General features: G+C 44.2%; 1 protein-coding gene across 1 annotated transcript in view; it reads left to right on the forward strand.

Moving 5' to 3' along the window:
- LOC149067789 (glypican-6-like) overlaps positions 1-27,225 on the forward strand; it is a 116,680-nt gene that overhangs the window by 54,664 nt on the left and 34,791 nt on the right. The window contains exons 3-4 of the mRNA XM_089251975.1: positions 21,054-21,256; positions 21,353-21,541. Of these exons, the coding sequence (XP_089108101.1) occupies positions 21,054-21,256; positions 21,353-21,541 (392 nt within the window). The remainder of the gene's footprint in view (positions 1-21,053; positions 21,257-21,352; positions 21,542-27,225) is intronic.

Here is a 27,225-nt window from a genome sequence, read left to right on the forward strand (position 1 = left end):
TTTGGAGACGTTACTTTTAATGTAAAAAAATTCCCTGTTATTGTCTTTCTTGGAATGGCAGCGGGACAAGGACGGATCCCCCTAGACCAACCCCGCTCCCTACTTACTATACAGTGGGACTTCGGTGGACGAGCACGATTCGCTCCGTGAACGTGCTCGTAATCCGAATCACTCGTATTTTATCGACGCAAATTTTTCCATAGGAAATAACGGAATCTCGGATGACTCGTTCCACAATTAAATGACGAATGCAAATAACATTTAATCAGTTATTACTCGCTGATGTCTGCTGGCTCCACGCAATCGTTCTTTCTGTTGTGCGACCTGAAAAAAGGAACCTATCCAATGACGCTTGATTTTGCCTCCTTTGCAGAAATGGGAAATTGGATTTGCCGTTGGGCCCATTCATTGCCTGCATCGCTACAGCTATATTTAGGTACAAATATAGTACAAAATTTTGATCGGTTTCGTTACTCTCCTCATTTTTTCCTCAGACGAGATCCTGTCCATAAGCACTTTCACGCAATGGAGATTCGTCAGTTCGTTAACTTTTTTGATCATGTTCCACCATTCATTCTTATTCTCCTCCAGTCCCATAATGGGTTTTCTCTTCTACAACTGATGACTCCTGTTCATGAGCCAAACCAGTGTTTTCCAGACTGAGGTCCGTGGACCCCCCCTTCCCCGGGGGTGTGTGAATAATTCGTAAGGGAGTTCACTGGATCATTTTCATTATTATTACCTCTGTTTGAATGCAGAGCCTGTTCCCCATAAGTTCTAGAGCCCCCTCATATGTAGTCGTCTTTGAGGCACAGGCTTAAGCAGAGGAAAAAGGCACGTGGGCTGTGCCTAAAATACAAAAGGCAACCCAATTTTAGATCCATGAAAAATTGAGTTCCGTGCGCACGTGCACCCGTTCGCCCATGTGAGAAACAGGCCCTGCATGAATAACACATTTAGTGCTGTGAAAGTATTGCTTCAGTTTGTGTGATACGCAAATTTCAAAAGAACAATTCATTTTAGATTTTAATTGGGGGGGGGGGGAAAGAGAGGCAGAGTCTAAACTTACCTACTGGGGGTACGCGGTGCGCGTCATTTACTACAGGGGTCTGCAACATGAAACATTGAGCTATACCGTAGTGTTTCAAAAAAGATTCAAACATTTTTTTTTTGTGCCTCTCATTGCCCCCAATTTAAGCCAACCCATAAGACCCTACATTAAACCCATGGCTTCTACCGCCGGCACCTGGACCATTCCATCTTCCCCCCCCCCCCCACCACTTAGAGGGGCAGCGAGCTAAACCAACACCCCCTACACATGTAAGATCTAATAATAATTTTATCTGTACAGGGAGTGTTGGCTAAACCCTCAAAGTCACGTTATTGTGAACTACCTGGGAGAAGATTACCCACAATCCCGCAGTGCGTGTGTTCACAGAAGCGGAGCACCATCGCGGTTCAGTTGTGAATAAATAAAGCGCGACATTTTTGCTCGTGAGGCGAATCACTCGTTAACCGAGTTACTCGTAAACCGAGGTTCCGCTGTATAACGCATTCAACGACAGGATTTTAAGTGGGGAGAGGGGGAGGGGCAACACATTTTTCCGGAAAATTGTTTGCATCTCATTTCCAAGATTATTATCGGGTAAACGTTTGAAAGAAACTCGGGAGACGTTACTTTCTTTCTTACAGGGAAAATTGCTTGTTATTGTCTTTTCTAGAATCCATTCTCTGGAATGCCATTGTGTGTATTCCTCCGTGGGGGTGGGGGGGGGGGTGTTGAATGAAGAGATGTTCGGTCTCTCTCCCGATTAATTTCGATTCGCGGATTTTCACTGAATCGATGGAGATTCACAATAGGTTTCGGATTCGTTTTGAGTTTCGGGACCGATTCGCCCAAAACTTGCTAATTTGTTTTTGTGGGAAATGAGTTTTTGTCGTAGGATCCCAATATCTCAGTTTGTTTTTTTCCCCTCGAGGGTGCTCTTATACAAAATGTTCCGAGCATTTCTAGGGGGAGGGGGGGGGGAAGGAGTTCAGATTCACGTTGTCATCTGGATCTCGGGATTACGAAAATCGAAGCAAATTCGTCACTGAATGGAAGAAAGGGCTACAGGAAACATTCGAATTCTAGTTTCTACTCCGTACGTCGTCACCTTCGGGGGGGGGGGGGAAGGTGAAGTTAGTCGTCCCCTTTTCCTGCTATTTCATCGGTTTTAGCGAGTTCCTACGGTTCCTACTGGCTCTCCATTAATTGCACCAATTTGGCTGATCAGGGAAATACCAATTATAGCTATCTGGGAGGAGGGGGGGGGAAAGTTGGCGAAGTTGGCGTTTTTTTTTTTTTTCTCTTTTTATGTCGACGTTGATGAATTGTCGGATGAGAGTGCTTTTTTGTTTTTCGGTGACAATGTCGGATAGATTTGTTTTCACGAATTCGAATTGATTTATCGTGTATGGTGGGGAGGTCTCGAACCCCTTTTCGTGTCGCGAACATCGTCCGTGCCGGTGTTTTTCAAAATGGGCGCCGCCAACCTTTGTCAGGGTGGAAACATTGATGTGCGTGTGTACCTATTTCATTATGCATTGGAATGCTTTTTTTTTTTTTAATGAATGCACAATGTCTGCCAAACTACTCTGGAGAGTCGCGAATAAACCATGAATAGTTAGTGTGAGAGAGAGCAATGATTGGCAAAAGTTTGAGAACCGCTTTTTTCTATGCCCATCAGCGGAAGAGCCACCCTTACGGCAGGGCAGTAACTAGGATTTTTACCGACCGGAGCGAACAATATTTTGCCGCCCCCACAACTTTAAAATTCGATAATTTTGTAACACGGTGTTCTTTGTTCCCACCTAAAACTGCCGCCACCCTTAAATTTTTCCGCCCGGGGCAGTTGCTCCATTCCCCCTTCTACTTCCGGTCATGCTTATGGTAACTCTAACGAAGTGTTCCTTAACAATATTTCGCGCATGGTCTCCTTCGCGGATCATATTTTCCCCCTCGTGTTATGCGGGCCCCCATGGGCGGAGATACAGGAGGGGCGTTTTTTCAAATTTTATGTTTTTTTATATTTTCCTCGAGTGGCCGCGGAGCCCCTGGAGAGTTCACACGGAGCCCCAAGGCATGCCTCCCCCCCCCCAGTGTCAAAGGCGGAGTCAACTGATCTAATGTATATATGAATTGACATCATCATCGTGCCCCCCAGCAATAATGACGGCCCCCCCCCAGACTTGTGGGTCTATCTCCGCCTATGGCGGGCCCCTTCACTCCCATCCAGGAGCGAGACCTTTTTCTACTTATGAAATTGATTTTTATCAGTAAATTAATAGCTAATCAAAATTTTATGAATAAGGTCGGTCTCAGGACCCCTGGTCAAGATTCCAATGAAATTCCCTCTTGTCTTGGTTCTATTCAGGGCCTGTCTCAACACCCCCCCCCCCCCAAAACATGATATGCCGAAATAATGCAGCGCTATTGCGGACCAATCTGGAAGAATTTCAAGAAAAAGTGAAGCCAGGGGTTGTTGCAGAGCAATACAAAGCATTCTGCTTTGAGGCTCAACAGCATGTTCACCCGGGTAAAATCATGCTCTGGGAGGGCCCAGTACCTTGCTGGAGAACTAACAGATCGAGTTTTCACATACTTACTCTCCGAAATCATAATATCAGATCTCTCATGTACACCCCCCCCCCCTCCCCCATTGCCATTAGGACCTCGAACCATGTCCGGGTAAACCAATGATGGTTGAGTTCTACTGTATTAACAGTTTTGCTGGATACAAAAAATAGTCACTTTCGGAGGAGTATACGGGTGTGGGGGAGGGGGAGGCCGAGACCTTTATGCCCCGAAAATGTAAAAATATCGGAAACAAAAACTTTTGTGCTATTTTAAATCAATTTCAGTTAATTTATATGCTTTCTGAAGGTCGTTAAGACATTTCTTGTGCCTCTTCTCCCCCCCCCCCCGAAAGTCGATCCTGCGTATGCCCCATGGTCACTTTTCCCCGACCACATCCCGCTTGAAAACTACAATTCAACGGCCCGAATTTTCTTCGCAACTCTCAGTGGCCCTCTACACCAGTGGTTCTCAACATTTGGAAGCCCGCGGTCCGGTAAATGTCTTTTGTGTAAATGAACGGCCCGGTCATACGGTCATACACACAACTAACGAGAAATTAATAGGAAAAATGAAACTGCAATCACACTCACGACCCGGTGTGACTAGTGTTAGCACCCGGTACTGTGGGCCGCGGCCCGTCGGTTGAGAAACACTACTCTAAACAATAGCTCCCATTCCATTAGATTCTCACTCTAGCGGCCCCCTTCCCAGCCCCCCCCCCCGAGAATATCCTAGGACCACTAGTGGGGAGGGGGAGGTATATGGCCTCAGGCTGAGAACCATTGCTTCTTCAACTTATGCTCAGACTCAAATCTCCATGATGCTAATCCTGCAATTAAACTTGTAAGCATAGGTGGAGATAGACTTGGAAGTCTACGGGGTGGGGGGGGGGGCAATCCCCTCCCCCGTATCTCCGCCAATGCTTGTAAGGTTTGTTTAATTGATTTGTCCTTAGCAATAAATCCCGCAATCATGACCCCAGGCACAACCATCGAACACATCTTGGGGGCTCCAGAAAGCGACGCGGTCTACGGAGGAACTTCGACCATCGGTGTCACGTTTTCTGCGGATCACGTTGAGGAAAATAGGATCGAATCATTCTCTCCGGGATTCCTCTTTTTCTTCGCTGTAAGAGCGAATAAACATTCAAATTGGATCTCTTCATTGTATACGGATTTAGCTCCACTTGTATACAGCATAATCGAATGCGGGTATTTCCTAGGAATAAGCGACCCAAAAAAAAATAACAAGAAAGATACGGAACGGAGCACTCTTGTTGTTTCTCTGTGTGTGTGTGTTCAGTGTATATCGTAGCCGTATCCATTACCGTGGAAGATTCCTGGATCACAGGAGTATTATTCTTTGGAGACTGTTTCCACTCAAGTAAAGAAACGAGAAAAGATACGGTATTTTTCTCGAGTAGGCTAAGCATAGTGCTCACTGGAATATTGAGTTCCTCCCATTCTCTTCCCCCCCCCGTCCACTTGGAACACGGAACCGGAATTGAACCACCTCCCTTCGAAACCACTCCGTTTTGTTGACATAGAACAGTAGCGATGTTCACCGGAAAGGGGGAAAAAAAGCATCATGTCTATATTTTCCCCCGAGAAGAATGAAAATGGAATCGTGTCGGTTATTTTTATTACATTTTTTTTTTTTACCGGATCCATGTTTACCCACTTTACCCTGTGTTTTCCCCGGAAAATCGCAGATATTGCCGCCCAATCGCAACAGACATCTTTTTCTTCCCCCCTGTTTGTTGCTATGATGACAGACATCAATGCAATTGTCTTTTAAGGGGCGATTTCGGATTCCCTACGAGCCATCTCTAGCGCAATGAAAGATGGTTATAGGCAATGATTTTAATATATAAATTACGGTATCTACACTGCTCAAAACAAATAGGGGAGCAAGCAAAACAGTGAAGAAAACCGTGCGAGACAGCCACGTATTGGCATACAATGAATAGTACACGCGTATCAATGCGCAATACAGAAAAAAGACGTAAAAAAATTTGGAATTAAGCTTTAATTCTTTGAAAATATGGAAAAAACATGAAAAGATGATTTAGGGCAACAATTTGGTTACATGTAAACGATAAAAAAAAGTACTGTTTAGACATGATGCATGAGTTTTAATAGGGCGTGTGGTCTCCTCGAACAGCTAAGACTGCTGCACACCTGTTTGCCATGGATGCGATGAGGTTATCAATCAGACTTTGGGGAATACTGGTCCACTCCTCAAGAAGTGCAATCTGCAAGTCTCGGACAGTAACAGGCGGCCTTGGTCGCGCAGCAATGCGATTGGATTCAGGTCAGGAGAGCACGCTGGCCATTCCATACGCTGTATTGTTTCAGCTTCAAGCATGTTCTCCACCAGACGAGCTCTATGCGGTCGGGCATTATCATCCTGGAAAACAAAGGAATCTCCAATGGCTCCAGCGTAAGGGATGACATGAGGTCGCAGTATCTCGTCTGCATACCTTCGGGCCGTCAAAGTGCCATTCCGAATGATATGCAGGTCCGTACGTCCGCCTATGCTGATTCCACCCCATACCATCCAACCAGCTCGTCTGTATTGTGACCTTTCACGAATGCGGGGTTATTTCGAGTGCCCCTGTCCCTCCTCCATACCAGAACACGTCGGGTGTCACACTCCAGACTGAATCGGGACTCGTCTGTAAACAGCACTTGGCTCCAATCATGTTGCTCCCAATCTCGATGTTCAGCCGCCCATCTTCTTCGGGCCGCACGGTGGCGTGGGGTCAACGGAATGCAGACCATTGGCCTACGTGCATAGAGCCCTCCCTCATGAAGCCGATTACGTACTGTTTGGCTGGACACCCTTCGTCCTGTTGCCAAGAGCAACCGCCTTTGCAGCTGCGTAGCGTTCTCTGTTCTGTTTCGACGGGCTGTTAACCGTATATACCGGTCATCAGTTGCTGTAGTGGTGCGTGGCCGACCTTGCCCTGGTCGACGTCTAACATTTCCTGTTTCTTGGAATCGATTCCACAGCCTTGCAACAACACTTCTGGCGACTCCAACAGCGTCCGCGACACTACGTTGTGTTTGCCCGGATTCCAGTCTGCCTATAACACGCCATGCCATGGATTCCGGTAAATCACGTGGTTGAGACATCCTCAAGTCACCTTGTCTCAAAAAAAAAAATACTGCGCAATCGAATTTCACAGTTACGGCAGTAAAACAGACGTTTCTGCCCTTATCTCCTTTTTCTGGTTTTTGACGTCATGAACTTTGATTTGCATATGAAGTTTTCTTCTTCCGTTTCCTGCTAGGCTTTAAATTATGGATGATTCATTTTATGTTACTTATCGGTATACACCTTTGCGTAATTTTGTTAAAACCATGTGCTTCCCCTAATTGTTTTGAGCAGTGTATATATTTTGAAGTTGACGTTTCCTGAGCTGCCTCAACCCATTTGTGCCCACGAGTATTTCTTTTCCCCCCCACGAAAAAATATGCAATGCATACGTTTTCTTGTTAAGCTGTACTCAAATGTGTTGCATTGGGTACAAAAAATGGGTTAATCGCCACCAGAAAATTATGAAATGTGGGGATTTTCGATGGGAGAAGATCGGGAGAAGATAAATTTTCGAAGCTACTTTTGATGACTGGAAATCTCTGGAGTTACTTTTGGTGCAGAGTCACCGTGCTCGTGAAAGAGTCTACTGCAGATGTCTTCAACCGTTTTCTAGTCGCGAGCACTTCTTGCACCCATCATGAAAAGAAGAGAGCACCCACTCTTACGGCAAGTTTGACGTACGTATGCATGATACTGAGATGATTTGAATCCTTGAATGCAATTTGTACAAGGTGTTTGATTAGGACGTTGATGTGGTGCTCGCGAGTACGATATTGGACATGTTCGCCGAGCGCTCTGGGTGATTCAGGGAAGCACCGTGGTGCTCGCGAGCAACGGCTGGAAGATGCCTGGTCTACTGCAATTGTGAGTATCTCTTGAACTGTCTTCAGCAGTTGTGAGTACCCATTAACTGAGTTGTGAATGCTCATAAAATGCCTTTCTGATTTGTCATAACCAGGGCTCGGATTTTTATGACCTAAAGAAGAAACGTCGTTACTGATAGGTTTAAAAAAAACCTGAATGTCAAAAATTGTCTCTTGCAACTATGAATACCCATAAAATATCTTTTGCAGTAGTGAATCCTCATTAAATCGTCTTTTGGAGTTGTGAATCCTCATGAAATCGTCTTTTGGAGTTGTGAATCCTCGTGAAATCGTCTTTTGCAGTTGTGAATCCCCGTTAAATCGTCTTTTGCAGTTGTGAATCCTCATTAAATCGTCTTTTGGAGTTGTGAATCCTCATGAAATCGTCTTTTGGAGTTGTGAATCCTCATGAAATCGTCTTTTGCAGTTGTGAATCCCCGTTAAATCGTCTTTTGCAGTTGTGAATCCTCATTAAATCGTCTTTTGCCGTTGTGAATCCTCGTTAAATCGTCTTTTGCCGTTGTGAATCCTCATTAAATCGTCTTTTGCCGTTGTGAATCCTCATGAAATAGTCTTTTGCAGTTGTGAATCCCCGTTAAATCGTCTTTTGCAGTTGTGTGACTTCGGAATGACTCTGCCTCCGCGGGGACACGAACCCCAGTCTCTCGTTTGCCGGACGAGTGCTCTACCCCCCCCCCCCCCCAAGCTACGGAAACAGAACTTTTCTTCCTCGGAGCGTATATATACAGTAAAACCTCTCTTTTGCGCACACCGGTGGGACAAAAAAAAATTCGTCCGTAAAAGAGGGGTGACCATTAATCAGTTGTTTGAAATGCGTACATTTATTATTTGGCCTGGCCGTAAAAGAGAGGTGACTCCATCCCAGTGGTGTCCGTTACGAGGGGTTTTGCTGTATATTGAATGACTCCGTACATGGACGATGGGAGACACGGCGACCAAAATTTGGGTCGCCGTTTAGCTTCCGAGATGGGTTGTTTAGGTCAACTAATAGCAAGAGGCTCTTGAGTTATGTATCACGAACCAAACTTGATTCTTCCGAGGTCAGTCGCACAAATACAGCCAGGGATTCTTGAGCTATCGGTCGCCACCCAAACTTGATTCGCAGGGGGACTTCCTAGGTGAATCGTACAAACCCACTCACAGCCCTGTTAGAAATGCACTTATTGTATCACTGGTTTTACCAATTTCGAAAAATGAATAGTTCCATGGGTCGCGAAGCTGATCTCGTTGCTGATTTTGGGTCGCGGTTGAAAAAAGGTTAAGAACCCCTGAATAGGAAACAGAATTTTTCTTCCTTGGATCGTATATACAGTGGAATTCCGTTTTAACGAATACCGTTGTAGCGAAAATCTCGTTTTAACGAACACTTTTCTAATCCCCAGATAAGTTTACGTAGGGGCAATGCAAATACCTGGAATTCCTTTATAACGAAATTTCGCTATAACGAAGTGATTTCTCCGGTCTCCTGGAGTTCGTTATAACGGGATTCGACTGTATATATATATATATATTGAATGGCTCCATACTGCACGTAAAACAGGGGGTGGCCGTTAAGAGGGGTTTTACTGTGCCCGTGTGTTGAGAAAATTTTTTCCCCCTTGAATGAACAAATTACGATTTCTTTTTTGAAAAATAAATTTCTCTAGAGGTTTGATTGGAGAGTGAAACAATGAACTAAAGCATCTGAAGTCAGTACCTCCAATAGGGGGAGGGGTCCTGCGTACGCCTATGCCCACTTTATAGTCTTAAAATGTCTGTCTTAAGAAACTACCTTCAAAAATACCTTCTACGACCACGAGCAACCCCTTCCAGTTACCACCAGCCTGGGTCTCGTATTCGTTCGTACCGGGGGGGGGGCAGACTCATGGCCCCCACAAGGGGTGGGCTGACAAGGCTCCAGCCCTGGAGCCCGGGAGGATTTTAATCATTTTTTTTTTGTTTTTTCACGCTATAAATTCATCATAAAGGGGGCCCCGTGAAAGATCCCAGCCTAGGGGGCCCCTGCTTCAGGATGTGGGGGCCATGGCCAGACTAATGGTTAAGTTCCATAGAAATCGCGATCCGCTGAACAAAATGCAAAGGAACGGCCATCGAGAGTCCAGTCTTGAAAAAAAAAACGTTTAAGCGTAAATTTATGCATATAATGTATCACTCATACACACGCTGAAGGTCCGAAGGTGAAATGGATAAGTTGGGGAGGAAGAGGGGTTGGGGTCCCCTCGAAGAATTCTCTCTCTCTCTCTCTCAAGGGCGATCCGCGTCGGCGAAACATCAAAGGGCCCCCTCTTCTTAATATATCCTATGATTTTTTTTTTAATATTATTTTCTCCCATCTTATGATTAATTGTAGTTATATGTACGATGACAACGCGGAGCGGATTAAACTATAATAATAATGATGATAGTGGAAAGAAAACGAGATGGCGCTTATTATATAGCCCTCGTCCTTTTTTTCTTCTGTCTTAAACCGATTTTTGCTGTCTCCGTCCATTTTTTTTTTTCAATGGAACCGGTTTCCACTACTTATATAGCGAGTATATAAAATGTGGTCGCCCAACGGGCCCCCCCCCCCCGAGGGCCTGAGATTCAAGGTGATTATTATAGGTGAGCGTCGGGATTTTCTGGAATGGACGGGTTCCAGAGAAATCGATCCGGTCTATGTTTCTTATGACGGCGGATTTGGAACACAAGGAACATCTGCCGTGATTTTTTTTCTGCCATCATCATCATCAGCTGGCTGATGGCAGCCGCTTAATAAACGTAGGAAGGAGTGTTGGGTGTGGGGGCCCTACGAAAATAATAAACTCGTAAGCGGTTTTCTTTCTGTCGCAGATGTCGTTCTCTGTCCGCGGGCCTACGTGTCGACGGTCGGCGATGTGGAAATCGTAGCTGGATGGTATTTCTTGTGGTGAGAGAGACAGCTGATGGTTGTCGCATTGTGCTAGGGGTGTGCGTGGTATTTGATTTCTGGCTTGTCGGTTCCGAACTCGGCCGGGTGGGTGCGTGCGTGCAGCTGGAATGAAGGATCAAGAAATTGGCTCGAAGTGTGCGTCGCGGCGAGCTGGAGATATTGATTTGTGTGTCTATTCACGCTTTGGAGAGGTTCTCCTATTAGAGGAAATAACTACCAAACTATTCTAGGGCCCCGGGTACCCAAACTGTTGAGTAGACCTACTCAACCTTTAGGAGAGTGCTGGTCACTTCATTGCTTTGAAAACGTGTCGTTGGCCACTTAAGTGATCTGGAAATGAACTGCGGACTGCTAAAGTGCTCTGGGAATATGCTGCGGGCCACTTAAGTGATCTATATATGAGCTGCGGCCCCCAGAGCATGCTTTGCATTGTTCTGCAACGAGCCTTCCGCCGACTGTAAACGTTCTGCGGTAAAAATTTCCATGAACAGTGTTTTCTTCACTCTTTTTAAAATTCTTCCAGATTGTTCTACAGTACGTTCTGCTTTGGGGGCTGCGAGTCACTCAAGCGGTCAGCGAATATGCCGCGGGTCACTTGAGTTATCTGGATTTGTTTAGTGATTTGAAATTGCGTCGAGGGTGACTTCGGTGATCTTGAACAGAGCGCGACATCCCCCCCCCCTCCCCAGTCACTCGAATGGTCTGTAAATATGCTGCGGATCATTTTTGTGATGTGGGAAGGTGCCGCTTAGTTCATTTTTACAAAATTAGGTTTTTAGGTTGCTGGCCACATCAGATGACTCCTAGGGCCACGGGTTGAGCATGAGTGTCACCGTAGTTTCCCAACCTTTTTTATCCCATTGCCCCCTTCTTCAGAAATTTTTTCTCCCACCGCCCCCAACGCAATCTAACCCATAGGATCCTATGTTATACCCGTAGCTTCTACCGCCCCCGGGCGGCGTCAACGCCCACGTTGGGAATCACTGGTGTACACCAGTTTCCCAAACTTTTTGTTCCACCTTCTTCAAATTTTTTTCCCATTCTCTTCGCTTCACAACTTAAGCCGACCCATAGGATCCTATACTAAACCAAAAGCTTCTATCGCCCCCCCCCCAATAGATCATTCCATCGGGGGGGGGGGTAGAAATACTGGTGTACACCTATTGGCCATTGAAGCCTTCCCACGCATACTCTAAAGCATTGATTCCCAACGTGGGCGTTAACGCCCCCTTGGGGGTGGTAGAAGCTACGGGTATATAAGGTTCATATGGGTTAGATTGCGTTTGGAGAAAAAATTTCTGAAAAAGGGGGCGATGGGACAAAAAAGGTTGGGAAACTATGCTCTAAAGGGCTTCATTGCGTTTTTAACTCAAAAAATGAACACCAAACCCCCCCCCCCCCACAGTTCCCTTTTTGTTCCTGGTTGTCTCTAAAGAGGTGAAGTTCAAATCCTGGAAAAGTCTGCGGTTTCAAGTGACGAAAAATAAGGGAAAAGAGAAAGTTCGAAAAAAATTCGTTATATCGAGAGTTTTATTCGTTAAATAGGGGTTTAGTCTTTATTTTCGTCAAGATTTGCGAAAATAAATCGTTAAACCGAAGTTCGTTATATCGGGGGGGGGGACCAACTATGTTGTGCCATCATGAGTATTACGAAGTCCTGAAGTCTCGCCACAGTCCTGATCGGCTTGCGGTGCGAATGCAAGCCGATCTCGCGACGCAGAGCAACAGACCTACAACTGTAAAATCTTCGAACATTAAACTTCACTCATAGTTCGAAAAATATGCGGCAGATGGCAGCACTATATAACAAGCATTACACAGAAACAAGCTTCACAAGCTTAGGTTCACAACACGGACATGCACATCCCAACATGCACCAATTCGTTAGAAATTCCGCAAAGTAGTAGTCTCGCCGCATACGGACCTTTCCTATCACAAGAAATCATCGTCTCCGGGAAATAAGACCCTCACAAAGAAGAAAAGAAAACCTTGGCGTCCCGTTTTTCTTTCCCTTACCGTTGATGAATATTTCATATCGTAACGGAAAGAAAGTGAAAACACACGATAAAGAAGGGGGGAAAAAAAAAGCCTGGATCCGTATCGCCTCATAAGCTCCGCCCACGGACAGTCTTAATAATCGCTAATGGCTCTTCTTTTCTCCCCTTTGTTTTGTTTCTTTCATCCCGGACAGTCTATTATCCAGTTTGTTTTTGTTCTTCCGTCCGGGACTCTTTTTTTTTTTTTTTTTCCCCTCCTTTAATGAAGATTCGCTCTTTCGACCCCGTCTGCGCATGCGTGTCGAGATGCTCTAGCTCGTGTTATCAGCAATATGCTAGCTTTTTAATTTTCCAGACGGAATTATTAATCTGTGCGTCGTAGAATAATCGCGTTTTCCTTTTTTTAAGATCGTGACGAGATCAAATTTTCGCTCTTGGTGTGAAGATCGATGACTTCCCAAACGGTGTGGCGTGTCATCCATGTGTCGCGAGACATTTCTTGTGGGTTGATATATATCGGAAGTGATTATGGGGTCGTCGCTAAGGTGACCCCCCCCCCCTCCGAAGTACAGTCGGTCCCTACTTAATCGGGTAAGGAACATCCACTTAATCAGTGCCGCAGGCCACTCAAATGATCTGTAAATGCTTCATTCATTTTTACACAGTTGAGTTAGAAGGATGCGGGCCACATCAGATGACTCTGAGGACCACATTTAGCCCACGCGCCGAGCATGCATGTTTTAAGTGAAATATACTGGGAAGGGGCTGTGACTACTTATAGAATCCAACAAAACCACCCATATGAAACCAGTGTCATCTTAAGGCATTTACCATCCTCTTGTCTGACCCTCTACATTTTACACCAGGGACCCAAGAATGGGGAGGGGGGGGGGTCATTCGTAGGACTCCTGGGTAGATTTTTTTCTGGTTCCTCTATATTAGATTTATACTGTGAAGAAACATAAATTAATGAGAATCATATCGGGCCCTCAAGCTGCAGCTCTGTCAGTCCCACTCCTGTGAGAGGCCAGGCCCGGGGGGGGGGGTCTCATATCCATAAGTGACCCCCATGAGATTTCATACAGTATAAATTTCGAAGATAAATGGTAAATACTGTTTGTAGGTCCAGCTAAGTATGGGACTACTAGAACATGACTTTGCCTAGGGGCCCATGATAATGAGACTGCCCTGGATAGAACTCGGACTAGGGGGGGGGGTGTTCAATAAATTCTAGTCCAGTAGTCTGGAGACTAATCTTATTTACAAAATTTACTGAAAAAAATCAATTCAATACGTAGAAAAGATCTCGCTTCTGTATGAGGGTCGAAGACCCTGGTTAAGAGACAGGGGAAGCAACGAGAAAAATGGTTAAAAAAAAAGGGGCCACGGGTAAAAAAAAAAAGGTTAAGAAACACTGATCTCTGCTACACCACTCTGCTTTCCTTATTTATTATCAGGAAATGGTCCTGGCCTGACCAGGGCTGTCTTAAGAACATCTCATGGGCCCCCGGGCCAAGTGATTTTTCCGAGACCCTATCTGGAAAATTCTCGAAAAATTCAACAATTTTTCGTTTTTCTGAGGCCCCTCTTCTCTTGAGGCCCCCGGGCCGGGTGGGCCCATGCGTTAAGACGGCCCTGGGTTGGTCAGAGAAAGCTGGGTTTATCCCAGCACCCATTTATAAAACGGGACAAGATGTTTTAATTTTGTGTGTGTGTGTGTGGGGGGGGGGGGTTGAGATGGACTCTATGTATCCGATATAGACAATGTTTCCTCTCTGGGCCCTCGAGCGTGTTTTCAAACTGCCCTCTCATAGCGGAAATATTTGGTTTTCTTTTTTCCTTTTTCCGGCGGCCGCTCTTTCCTCGAACACGAACGCGATACGATCCCGAAAAAAAGGAAGAAAAAAAACTTTACACGGAACACCAATAAAGATGGTACACGTACGATTTTTAGTAGCGTTCTCACAAATGCGAGGAGAAACTCATACTGAGATAGAAGAGATTGAAGAAAGAAAAAAGTAAGGAAAAAGGAAGTGGATTTTCATGAAAACTAGACCCTCTTCCCGGAAAGTGAACTTTAGAGGGGGCCATAAAAAAAAAAAAGGACAACCGAGAGACCTCCATTTTCCTGGTATTTATTTACTTTTTCTTTCCCGTGTATATGGCCAACGATTTTTATGAGTTTTGGGCCGTTCCTTGAAGAAAAGTTTTTTCTGGGGCCAAAATCAGTTTTTTTGGGCAAGAAAAATGAAAGGCCTTAGCTTTTTAATTTGAAATTCTGTGCTTTTTCCGTAGGGGTTATTCAAGTATTACGTCTGCATCGAGGGGAGGGGGTTTCAGATTTGCTGACTTTTGATGACAAGGGGGGTTTGAAGGTTGCTTACGTTATCAACCACCCCTTTTTGAAGATATGAAATATTCTTAGCTGCTGACGGGGGGGAGGGGGTGTCAAAAATGGCTGAAAATCTGCTTACGTAATACTTGAATCTCCCCTGTACTCTTCTCAGCATTTTCTAGTTTCTGTTACTATATTTTGGCTCTTCGCATTTATTTGCCCCCTTTCGTAGAGTGTGGACGTTGTACTTTTCGCAATTGATTTCTTACGTGTTTTGTTACGAATCTCCAAAGTCTGCGACATGGCGAATCATGGACCTGATGATAGGGAAATTGAACAATTGTCGCTTGCATTGTCGGTAGAAGTTGTTGCAGAAACTGGCGATCACGTCTCTGAAAATGAACTATCATCCGATGATGACACACACACAGACGACGAATCTGACCAGTCAACGAGTCAGACGGTGACTCTACTCAGCAAAGATGGTAAAACTGTTTGAAAATCGGAACCGCAAGCCTCGTGGAAGGCGTGAGGCAGAAAATGTTGTGAATTTGCCTCCAGGGGCCTACGTTTGGTTGTTGCTGCTGTCTGGGGTGTATAAATCAAGTAACGAGTCCACAGATGACAAGCAAACTCGACCAAGAAGACGGGAAACTGACAAATTTGCAGCCATAAAAGAACTTTGGGACAAGTGGGTGGAAATTTTACCGATGTGCTGTATAACCCTGAAATGTACGTTACTGTGGATGAACAACTGGTAGCTTTCCGAGGAAAATGTATATTCCGTCAGTACATGCCCAACAAATCAGCCAAGTACATCATCAAATTTTGGGTATTTTGTGACAACGCTATCAATTGTCTGGAATATACAGCCGTACTGGAGGGGGGGGGGTGGTCTGTCAAAACTTTTGCCTTGTGGGTTCCCTGTCTTCGACATAATTTTGGGCTATTGCTTCTTAAGAAGCCATGTAATCGAAGCATTTTTATTCCGTTTTGCGGTCCCTAGCGGTCAGGTGCGGCTGCACCATTCGCACCTGCCTAAGTCCGGCCCTGTTGGGAGGTTGCCGTTATATACGAGAGGTTTTACTGTGTAATTAAATACAGTACATCGCCGATTCTCTCAAATCGTGTTGCCAAATGTCGACGAAATCGCCAAATATTAAGGAAACATTTTATTTTCTGGACAATATGCTGAGGTGAACTCGGAAAGAAAAGTCATCACGTCTCCGGCGGGACTCGAACCCAGGCCCTCTTGCATACCGGGTAAGCATGCTACCATCTACACCACTGGAGACACGACCCTGCCTTCCTTATTTCACGCACTGTAGTAGAGACATCAGTAGCTTCTCTCAACTTCAGGAATTGGCCCCCAGGTGGGACGGTTTAGAGAGATAGATGGCTTTTTTCTCAGCTCAAGATATGAAGGAAACATTTTATTTTCTGGATAATATTATTCAGAAAATAAAATGTTTCCTTGATATCTTGGACTGAGAAAAAAGCCATCTATCTCGCCAAATATTGTTTATAAATAGCTATTGGCGAGCGTGAGGGGGGAAAAATGCTACAGCAAACCTGCTAGAATGTATTCCAAGGAAGAAAAAATTTAAAACTTGGAATTATTGAAATGCGATATTTATATAATATTGTGTGTGTGTGTGCGCGCGCATTAATCTTAACACAATTTAGAAATTATGTGAATTTTACCTCCATTCCTGATTTTTAGTTAAGATTGGGAATCAAGCCTCGTTGAAAAAATCGCGACATTTTTATAAAAATTCAGTCGGGAAGGGCAAAATATTGGAAATGTTAGTAGTCATGTCAATGAGTAGATCCGATCGTGAAACATGCAATAAAGCTTTTACATAACGTTAGGTTACTTATACCGGATGAGCACGCCCTGGATGTGATCAGCTCTAATCTTAGGAGTTTCTCGGGAAAACATCATAAAAGAAACAAACAAAAGGGACGTAAAAATTTGACGTTATATCCGAGGTGGCTGCCTTTCATCGACGCTATAAGCAATGTTTATTGTTTATTAACACTGTCCCTATGAGAATCTCCGGACCACCAATTGATGGACAGTTTTATGTCGCCTGTAGTTTTACAATTAGAATTAATTTCTTTTATCATGTTTGGTCTTCAGTTTTGCGTACCTTACATTACTCTGTTTTTCTCATCCCTCTAGTACAGGGGTTTCCAACGTAGAGTTGCTCGCGGAACCCTTGTTGGTTATAAGGCTGTGCAGGGGGAACCCTACGGAACAAATTTTTGAATATTTATCCAAAAAGAAAAGTTTGTCTCTCTCCCCCCAAAAAACCGGAGTCATTACGAGCATAGAAATGCTCGCTGGGAAAGCAAAAATTTTATTCCTACATGAAAAATGCTTCCTCCAACTTTGTTTTCTTCCAGATGGGGGGGGGGGGGGCTATTGTCTTTTATTTCACCTGCACTGACGTGTTTCACTGCGTATAGTGAAGCCTTAGCTTATAAAGCCTTATTTGGTGCCCTTTTTCTTTCGTCCATAACCAACAAACAGGTAAAAATAAAAATTTACCGACCTCAAAATATGCCTTTTAGAAAACAACTATACAGTACAGGATGCATTATATTGTGGAGCATCATTAAACTGGAACCCGGCCTGCCACCTATCAAATAAAAAATACAACTGTTAGATTAAAATTGAGTGACTGTTTTCTTTTATGCGGCGCATTAATCAAAAATCAATGTCGTGTGATATTGATAAATATTTTTTGAGCAATAATATTTGTTGAATTGTCGAATTTGCTCAAAAATTTTAACAGTTGATATTTTAGTATGGTAAAGTAATGTTAGTATTTTATGCAAAGCGTCGCTCTCTCATTACATTCTTAATATAATTATAACCGAAAAGCGTATAATATTTTTTTTTATGGCAATGAAACTCTTTTTCGGTTTGATGCTTGTTAGCTATTATCACAAGGACGACTAAATGTTTTGTTGCTACTAACGTTATTTTACTAGACGCAAACATCAACTGTTAAAGTTTCGCGACCAACTTTATAATTCAATTTATATTATTGCTCAAAAAATATTTATTGATATCATATTGCATTGTTTCTTTATGCAGCACATCATTCTTCACCACTTTTAATTTGAAGGATCATTATCAGTTGTATTTTTTATTTTATAGGTGGCAGAAGGGTTTCTAGTTAAATGATGTTTCACAATATAATATATCCTGTACTGTATAGTTATTTTCTAAAAGGCATATTTTGGCTGATAACATTTTCTTTCTACCCATTCGTTGGTTATGGACAAAAGTAACTAAGAAAGGCAAAATTTTTCCACGATTAATAAGTTAACAAAATATGGGCCTTTAGAGTCTGAGAATGACTAAGAATGAAAGAACTTCCGTGTACGCAGAGTTTCCGATGCGCAGAAAAAAAAAATTCCCTCTATATCGTATATATCGGGTAGAATGATATTTTTTTCATGTGGCCTTGCGGGATGAAATTTCGAGTGCTTCGACACTGTGATTATATATAGATGAATGGAAAAGAGTTTTCAGCGTTAATCTAACGATTTCAATCGGTTTTACGTTATGCACTTGAGCGCAAAACACTGCTGTGAAAGTTCACACTAAAAATATTTGGAGTCCTCGGAACGAAATAATCAATTTAATCATTGATGTATTGGTTGCTGTATTTTTGAAACATATGACAACCATATTTTTATGGGCATCTTTTTATCAGCCACCTCGTTGGGCATTTTGCCTGTTGTGGTGTTGTATTTGTATTTGTATGTATTTATTTGTATTCCTGAGGGAGAGAAAAAAAAAAAACATTTCGATTTCTGAACAATTCGGTTTACGAACGGATTTCCAGAACGAATTAGTGAGTTCGTAAAAGCATAGACGTTGTGGGACTTAAAAAGCACCAAAGTCCCCCTCCCTCTGTAGTGCCCATCCAATAAGTTTTAAGAATGTTCTGGTTTTGCCCCGGTTATTGTTAATGAACATCCCGATTTTTAACAACGATTTCCGGAATTTATCCCGGTTTTGCAGGCCTGTTTATGCCTGTTCAGTCCCCACCCTCTCCCATACCGCAAACGTGTCTCTGTGTCACTATTTTTCGGTCGTTCATACGCTTTCACACCCTCTAGGTCAGTGGTTCTCAACCGGTGCTCCGTGTGAACTCCCAGGGACACCGCGGCCGCTCGAGGAAAAAAAAAACCAGTGAATTTGAAAAAAAATTATTACAAATATTTCTGAATAATAAAAATAAGTAACTGATTAATAATAAAAAAAAAAATAGGCCCACGGGGCTCCGCCATATGAATTATGTGCTCCGTGTGTCAAAAAGGGTTGAGAATCGCTGCTCCAGGTGACTGTTTTCTTCCCCCGACTCACCGGGCCATTATTTTGGTCACTTACATACTTGCACACTGTTTTGGTCACTCGCATGCTACCGCAGTCCCCTAAATTAGTCATCCAAGTGGTCTGGGTTTTTTTTAAACGTGACACTATTTCGTTAAAATTCGAAACAAAGAACAGCTTTCAAATACCAGCAACAAGAAATTACCGTTTTCTTCGTTGAAAGCTATCCGGGATTTTTAAGGGTTGCGTGGCGAGGAACCCCAAAGAAACCATCACGGAACCCCAGTTGGAAACCCGTGCTCTAGTATGCTGACATAATCATGTTTGGCTTATGGTTAAAGGTGCCATCTTCATCTTTGTTTGAATAGTGATGAAAATATCGTCTGCTGTTCACTTTTCTCGTAACCAGTCAATGTTTCCTTTAGTTCCAAGGTTACTTTTTTCTTTTGTCGCGCAATTATCGTTCTGTTTCGGGTCTGTTTTGCAGGTGTTTCTGCTTTTCTTTTTCCCAAAATAATCATCGTCTTATTCCACTCTAGCTTCTTGGGGGCCATTCAAGTACAGTCAAACCTTGTTAATGAGTCACTCTTTGGAGAGCAAAAATATGACGAGCAGTTGATGACGTAAGCAACTTTTAACCCCCCCCCCCGAAATCCGAACCCCCCCCCCCCTCCTCCTCGATGCTGACGTAATACTTGAATGCTTGAATGACCCTTACTAAATATTTCTTTTTTGAGCGTTTCTCCGAGAGAGATCTGTGTGATTTGTCTATGGAAATTGTCGAGAGTTGATAACACATCCATGCCCGAACCTAGATTCGAACTCAGACCGACCAAACCACTCGATTTCCAATTAGGGCAAATGGGATCGATCAACCTTAAAATATAATTTTTGTCATCAAAATACCGAATGGCACTGCAGGTTTGATCTCTGGAACCTCAGTGTGTGTGTGTCACGGCACGCTCTCCGTAGCCTTGAAAAACCGTTTGTTGTTAGGATGTGCTCTAGCGTCTGCAGGGCCTGCTTCTCACAAGTTCGGAGCCAGAACAAATATGAATTTTTGGGCCTCCTTATATAGTGTTCTTTGAATCAAAAGCGTGGGGAGGGTAAAGGGGACCCGTGCGCATAATACCAAAGGCAGCCGTTCCCGAGGCTCTGAAAATTTGTGGGGCCCTCGGCACGTGCCCCGTTTGCCCATGCGAGAAACAGGCCCTGATCGTCTGCAATTTTCTATCCTCTGGAAGCGCTTCATCGATGTGACATAGTTTTTAGCGGTATTGAACCTGGTATTGTGCAATTCTTGCACCAATCAGTGCACCGCGGCCCATACAGGGTGCCACCGAAGTGCCTTTAGTATTTAAAATTGATAATAGTGCCGCGAAAGTGAATAGTTTTGGAATCCGTGCTATGAGAAGGTGGGTGTGATTTCCAATCTTTCGTCTGCTTTCTCTCTGCTCCGTTTTACAATAACGAATTAACTCGGTTTCCTTCTTTGTCGTCTGGAGTTTCTGTTTATTCCAAATGACCAATCATCATTTTCCAATCGAATTCATTCTTGTGATTTCTTTCTTCATCGCCACCACCGAGTCACGTGACTGTTGTTTCTTTTCCATCATTTCTAGTGCTGACAGGAGGGTTGATTGATTATTGTGTGCGTGTGTTCGCCGATCGATACAATACACGGATTGTTTTCTCATGCACAGGCGGATGAATTTTCATTGCAAAAAAAGAGAGAAATTTGAGATTTTCACATTTTAGAATCAGTTTTTCAGTGCCCTCTATCGGCAAGTGTAGCGTTTGAAATGCATCATTTTTTGGAATCTTTATTTTGAATCTTTTCTATAATTACAGAATTCTTCAAGGAGTTGCTGAGGACGTCCAAAAAGGATTTCCACGAGATGTTCCTGAGGACGTACGGGATGCTGTACGACAGGAACTCGTACATCTTCGAGCAACTCTTCGAGAACCTCGAGAAGTATTACCTGACGGGGGGCGTCGATCTGACGTTCGCGCTGGACAGTTTCTTCGACAGGCTCTACAGGAAGATGTTCCAGGTAACGTTTATTATCTCGGAACGAGTGTTCCGGTTTTTTGTGAAGTGTTCCACATTTCAGCTGGACAATTTGACGCATGTACGTATTCGTCCGCAGGTGCTCAACAGCCAGTACACATTCAGCGAAGCCTACATGAACTGCGTGAGTCAGAACATGGATGAGATGAAGCCTTTCGGCGACGTGCCCAAGAAACTGACCGTCGAGGTGAAGAGGGCTTTCGTAGCCACGAGGACTTTCGTCCAGGCTCTGGCCATCGGCCGGGACGTCGTCAAGTACGTCCAGGAGGTAAGCGCCATTACAGTTTCTCCCATCACTGTGGGGGAGTGACGAGGTGTGCAACGCTGAAATTGGGCGGCGACGAGGACAGGTGGATCTGGGCCAAATGCGGCGCTGAATTTCACCATTTCCCTTCCTTTGAGAAATCGTTCTGGACGCCAAAATGGATGCTTGCCACGACTGATTATGAAGAAATTTCTGTGTATTTTGCTGGGGATTTTCAAAAGTTTGGATGACCAGACGTCCCAATTTGGTATACCAGTCCCGACTACCGGTCATAAATAGGTAATATTTGCTTATCTTGGTCGGTACTTGGTAAAAACTGCCCGCACGATGTCCCGTTTCAGCGTGTCAAAATCTGGTCAAGAACGTTCCCGAAGATTTCGAAAGCTGATGGGTCCCGGGTACGATTCACATTCAAATCTGGATGCCATCATAACCTAGGGGTCTCGAGCTCCCCTTAGGTTGAGGGCTGAAGCTGGAGGAGAGCGGGGACGGGAGTTTGGTGACCTGTGTACTGGACCAAGAAGGCCGCTGAGTTCACGTTTTTTCCCCGTTGAAAGTGTCGTGCCAAAATTTATACTGACTCCGGGTGACAGAGTAAACTTTCGTTTCTAGTTGCGGCTCTACTTGGGTAGTCCCTTCCTCCCATAAACTTAACGAAGGGCGCCTAGGCTCCCCAGATAACTTCGTGAAAATGCGAAGCAACGTACTTTCTACCCTGTGTGTGCCGTATATACGGGACATCTGGCTTCCTGGGTGTTCATTGGTATTAGAGAGCCAGTGCCTCTCCCCACATATTAAAGCCGGGAACCCTGACCAAGGGTTTTTTTTAATGAAATCCCTCTATAGCAAGTTCACAGTTTAAAAATAATACATCAACCAGGCCACCTTGTCGGGGCTCTTCATTTGAAAATTCGACGACACATACAATTTAGTTACACGAATCTCTTCCAGATCTCGAATCCCAAGGCCTCTGACACCAATAAAATGATCAGTGAGGGCCCTAATTGATCCGAGAATCGATTAGGCTATTGTATGTATGTATGCGGGCCTTGTCAAAAGTAAAACACTGAGAAAAAGAGGGCAGGGAGGAGTAGGGGGGGGGAAATCCCGTTTTTACTTCACCTCTGGCTTTGTCGGCACGATCACTTGCCATTTCATTTGCCATCAAATAGAAAGAGAAAGACCGCGACCCAACCCATAGTGGAGTGGTTGTGGGGAGGAGAAACATTTACCGGTATGTATAAACGCCTAGGCCTAGTTTCGGTCACCCCTATCATCCCGATATCAAAAAAAGGTGGTAAAAGTTATTCGATAATTTATAAGCGTAATTTTTTTGCTGCTGCTTCTTCTGTGTATGTTATAAAAAAAAGTGCACTTGGAGAAGAGAGATTGCGGCCCCTTTTGATGTGAGCCGCCGTTTGCTGCTTACGTATTCTTAACCAGTCCTTGGCGGCCATCTTGTATCTGTCTTTATTTCTTAGCACTGTTTTTTTTGTTATTATTTAATCTTTTTTTTGAGAGATCTCTTTCACGAGTTCACACTCGTGATTAAGCGTCCCGGTGAAACCGAGTGATTTTTGAGATGTCCCGGAAGAATGCGATACAGTATGGTAATCGGCGTAATTTGGCTGCATGTTCCTGATTCTTTTTATATATAATGTACCTTCAATGAGGCGAAACGAAACCCCAGAGAAGATAAGGGGAAATCACAGTACATCTGGCTTATCCACGTCAAATGTAGTTGGTGAAAGTTGAGGCCATAAGCAGATACAGGCTCTTCGAACGGGGCGGGAGGAGCGAATGAACGGGGGTGGTAGATTACCCTCCTCCTTTACCCGCCTATAGTTGAGGCTGGCCTGCCGCTGTGGTGGTCGAGTGGTCATAGTGACGGACTCGCATCGCGGGGACCCGGGTTCGAGCCCCACCGTCGCCACAGTGGTGGTCGGCTGAAGTTGGTTTTCTGTGGTTCCCAACTTCGAGGCGCAAATGCGAGCCGATCTCCCCGTTAAAAAGTCTCGCCACAGAGAGCAACAGACCTACAAACAGTACAAATATTCAGTCACTACACATCACTCACTTCACTTCTGAGATATAGATGGCAGCACTGAAAAATCATACACAACACTAGATACGCACTCAGACTGTTAGGTACACACACTTACACTTCCGGCACAACTCACTAGGTAGAAAATTGCCTATGGCGATAGACCTGAGTTGTGCTCGGTTTAAAAAAAAAAAAAAAAAAAAAAGTTGAGGCTGGCCTGCCGCTGTGGTGGTCGAGTGGTCATAGTGACGGACTCGCATCGCCGGGGGTTGGGCATCGTTGGGAATCCCCCTCGATTCCCAACTTCGAGGCGCAAATGCGAGCCGATCTCCCCGTTAAAAAGTCTCGCCACAGAGAGCAACAGGCCTACAAACAGTACAAATATTCAGTCACTACACATCACTCACTTCACTTCTGAGATATAGATGGCGGCACTGAAAAATCATACACAACACTAAATACGCACTCGGACTGTTAGGTACACACACTTACACTTCCGGCACAGTCTCACTAGGTAGTAAATTGCCTATGGCAATAGACCTGAGTTATGATCGGTTTGGAAAAAAAAAAAGGTTGAGGCTGACCAGATTTAAGAATGGCGAAACCGGGACTTCCGGCCGGATTATGATAATTCTCACCAAATTTTACCGATTAACGTCCAGACGAAGCTATATTAACCTTTAGGTACAAGGTTTTAGTACGAAATTTGAATTATCTCTAACGAATCGGCGATAAATCTGGTAACCTTGTCGTAGCCTAAAAATTCTAATAGGTAAGAGTCCTCTTTTCACCCTCACCCTACGTGTTGTCGTTTGTTCCTGCATGTACATAGTTGAAAGATACTGGTGCAACTCAAAATTTGTCAAGATTGGTTCCCCCCCCCCGTCCTTTTATAGCTTAAGGTTTCCAGAGGGGGCCAAGAGATGTTTCGAGGCTTTCTCCTGAAATGGCGGAGCATCTCTTTAGCACATATCACTGCCTGATGTACCCACGGCCGCAATTAGATGCTTGGTCAACCGGGGCGAGCGCGCATTTTGACGCCTTCCTTGTAATATTGAAGGAGAGGTTTCAGAATGAAATTTGCGCCTTCTCGAGTCCAGCTCCTGGGGCACGAGACCCACCTGCTCCCCCCTAGTTGAAGCCCTGGATGGAGGCCCGTCATTTGGGGGGGCAGGGGGGCCTGGCTTTTGAAAATACACTAAAAATGGTATATATATACATACATTGAGTACATGTGATTTGCGCCCCCCCCCCCGGAAAAAGTTGAAATGATGGCTCTGCGCATGAATGTACCAAACACCATTTAAATTTTCATCTCCCCTTCCCCCCCCCCAAACTATGTTCCGCTGAGATGGGAACGAGCAGGCCAAATCCGACATATGGTAAGGTCATTTCTCTGCTAAAAAGGGGGGGGGGGTTCGTTCCCGATTTGCTGACTTTTGATGACAAGGGATGGGGGGGGGGGGTTTGGAGGATGCTTACGTCATCAACCACTGTTTATGAAAACATGAAATATTCTTAATGGCATCTTATTCGGTGCGCCAAAAACGGGGGAAAAAAACCTTTCGATAGTTATTGGGCACCTGAACTAACATTCTCCCCTACTGATGTCCCCTACAGAGTCACTATAATGATCTCTAAATGTTTGACGGATCTTTCAAGTGCTCTGGAACTGTGCGAAGCATCACTGAAATGATCCGTAATTATGCTACAGAGTAATCTAAGAATGTTCCACGGGTAACTTGAGTGATGTAGAACCACACTGTGGACCGCTTAAGTGCTCTAAAACTGTGCCACATGTCACTCAAGGGATCTCTAAATGTGTCACGGATCGTTTAAGTGTTCTGGATCTGTGTCGCGGGCTACTTAGGTGATCTTTGAAAATGTTCTTTGAGGCCTACTTTTCAGCGATCTGAAAATGTGCCACGGGCCACTTAAATGCTCTGGAATTGTGCCACGGGCCATTTGAGCGATTTGCAAATGTGCCGCTTAGTTCATTTTTACAAAATTAGGTTTAACGGGGCAAGCCATATCACATAACCTTCAGGGCCATGTTTGGTTTGCGGAACAAGGCTTTACCATATATGGCTTGAAGGGTGGACAATGAACTTTTAGAGATAAATTTTGAGTTCATACCCTTTAAATAGAATTCAAATTAGGTTGAAATTGATTGTAACAACAATCGGGTGGGTTAACAACCCCTATGTAGATGGAATTGATTATAACAACATATAAAGGTATTTTCTTTCGAAATTTTAATTTTTTTCCGTCTGGGGGAGGTGCACGAGCACCCCCTCCCCCCCTTCGCCTACCATTCCCCCCTCCCCGTACGTTTCTGATCCCACCATTACGCGTTAGGAGGTAGGAGCAGTGATGACGAAATTTTGCTGACAAGGGGGGGGCGGGTCAGAGTTTTGCTGACGAGGGGGGAGGGGCTCAAATATGGCTAAACGTTTGCTGACGTAATACTTGAACGGCCCCCTTATTCAAATTAATGAATGCCAGTTGTGTATGTACGGGATGTCCTGTAAGTGCTGATGCGACCAATATCTTATCAACCGGCCGTCGTAGAGGTTTGGTTTCAATTTAAAAAAATGCTCAAAGTGGGTTCAAAAATCAACCCTGTACCAGTTTTGAGAGTGGAAATACAGTGTGTAACAAAATAAAAAAATAATCTAATTTTTATACGGTGCCCCTGTCTTTTAACTTCCAATTAGAAAGTTGTTGCCTCCCCCCCCCCCCTCTCTCTCTCTCTCAAGGCCAACAGGAAAAATTCCAAGTTTCTAAGTGCGGTATTCGCTGAGATGTTCGAATTCGAAAAATCGAAGAAAAGTTGGGAAAGGGCAGCGCAAATGAGGTGTGGTTCCCAACTTCGAGGCGCAGATGCGAGCCGATCTCCCCATTGATAAGTCTCGCCACAGAGAGCAACAGTCCTACAACGATGCGATTATTCAATCATTGTACTCTACTCATAGTTAGGAAAAACTGGTGGCAGATGGCAGCACTACACATAACAAGCATTACATAGAAACAAACTTTCACTACACGTACACACATTTCCAACATGTACCAATTCGTTAGAGGTTCCGCAAAGGAATATGGACAAGGTACATGTATGGTTTAGTAGTAGTAGTCGTAGCATAAATGAGGGAAAAGAGCAATGTCCGTTAGTTTTTTGCTGTTTTTGCACATAACAAGCATTACACAGAAACAAACTTCACGGAAAGGTTCACACTCTATACATACACAACATGTACCAATTCGTTGGAAGTTCCGCAGAGGAATATGTACGAGGTGCATGTTCTGGTTTAGTAGTAGTTTTCGCTGTTCTTTCATGACTTTCCTCTGATTTTGGAATTCAAATATCTCTGCAAATATTTCACTTAGAAACTTGTAAAAAAAAAAATTTCTGTTGGCCTCAAGAGAGACAGGTCAACAACTTTCTAATTGCAAGCTGAAGGACATGGAAATAAGAGAGAGAGAGAGGACCGTATAAAAATTTAGACTGCGTATTTTGTTGCACTATGTATTTCCACTGTGAAAGCTGGTACATGGTGATTTCTGAACGCTTTTTGAGCATTCTCTAAACTGAAACCATACCTCTACGAGACGAATGGTTTGTGAGACAAAGGCCACATCAGCA

This window comes from Pholcus phalangioides, unplaced genomic scaffold, assembly GCF_987345545.1.
Source record: "Pholcus phalangioides strain wild (caught in Gottingen) unplaced genomic scaffold, Ppha-v1.0 ptg000028l_1, whole genome shotgun sequence".
Taxonomy (NCBI): domain Eukaryota; kingdom Metazoa; phylum Arthropoda; class Arachnida; order Araneae; family Pholcidae; genus Pholcus; species Pholcus phalangioides.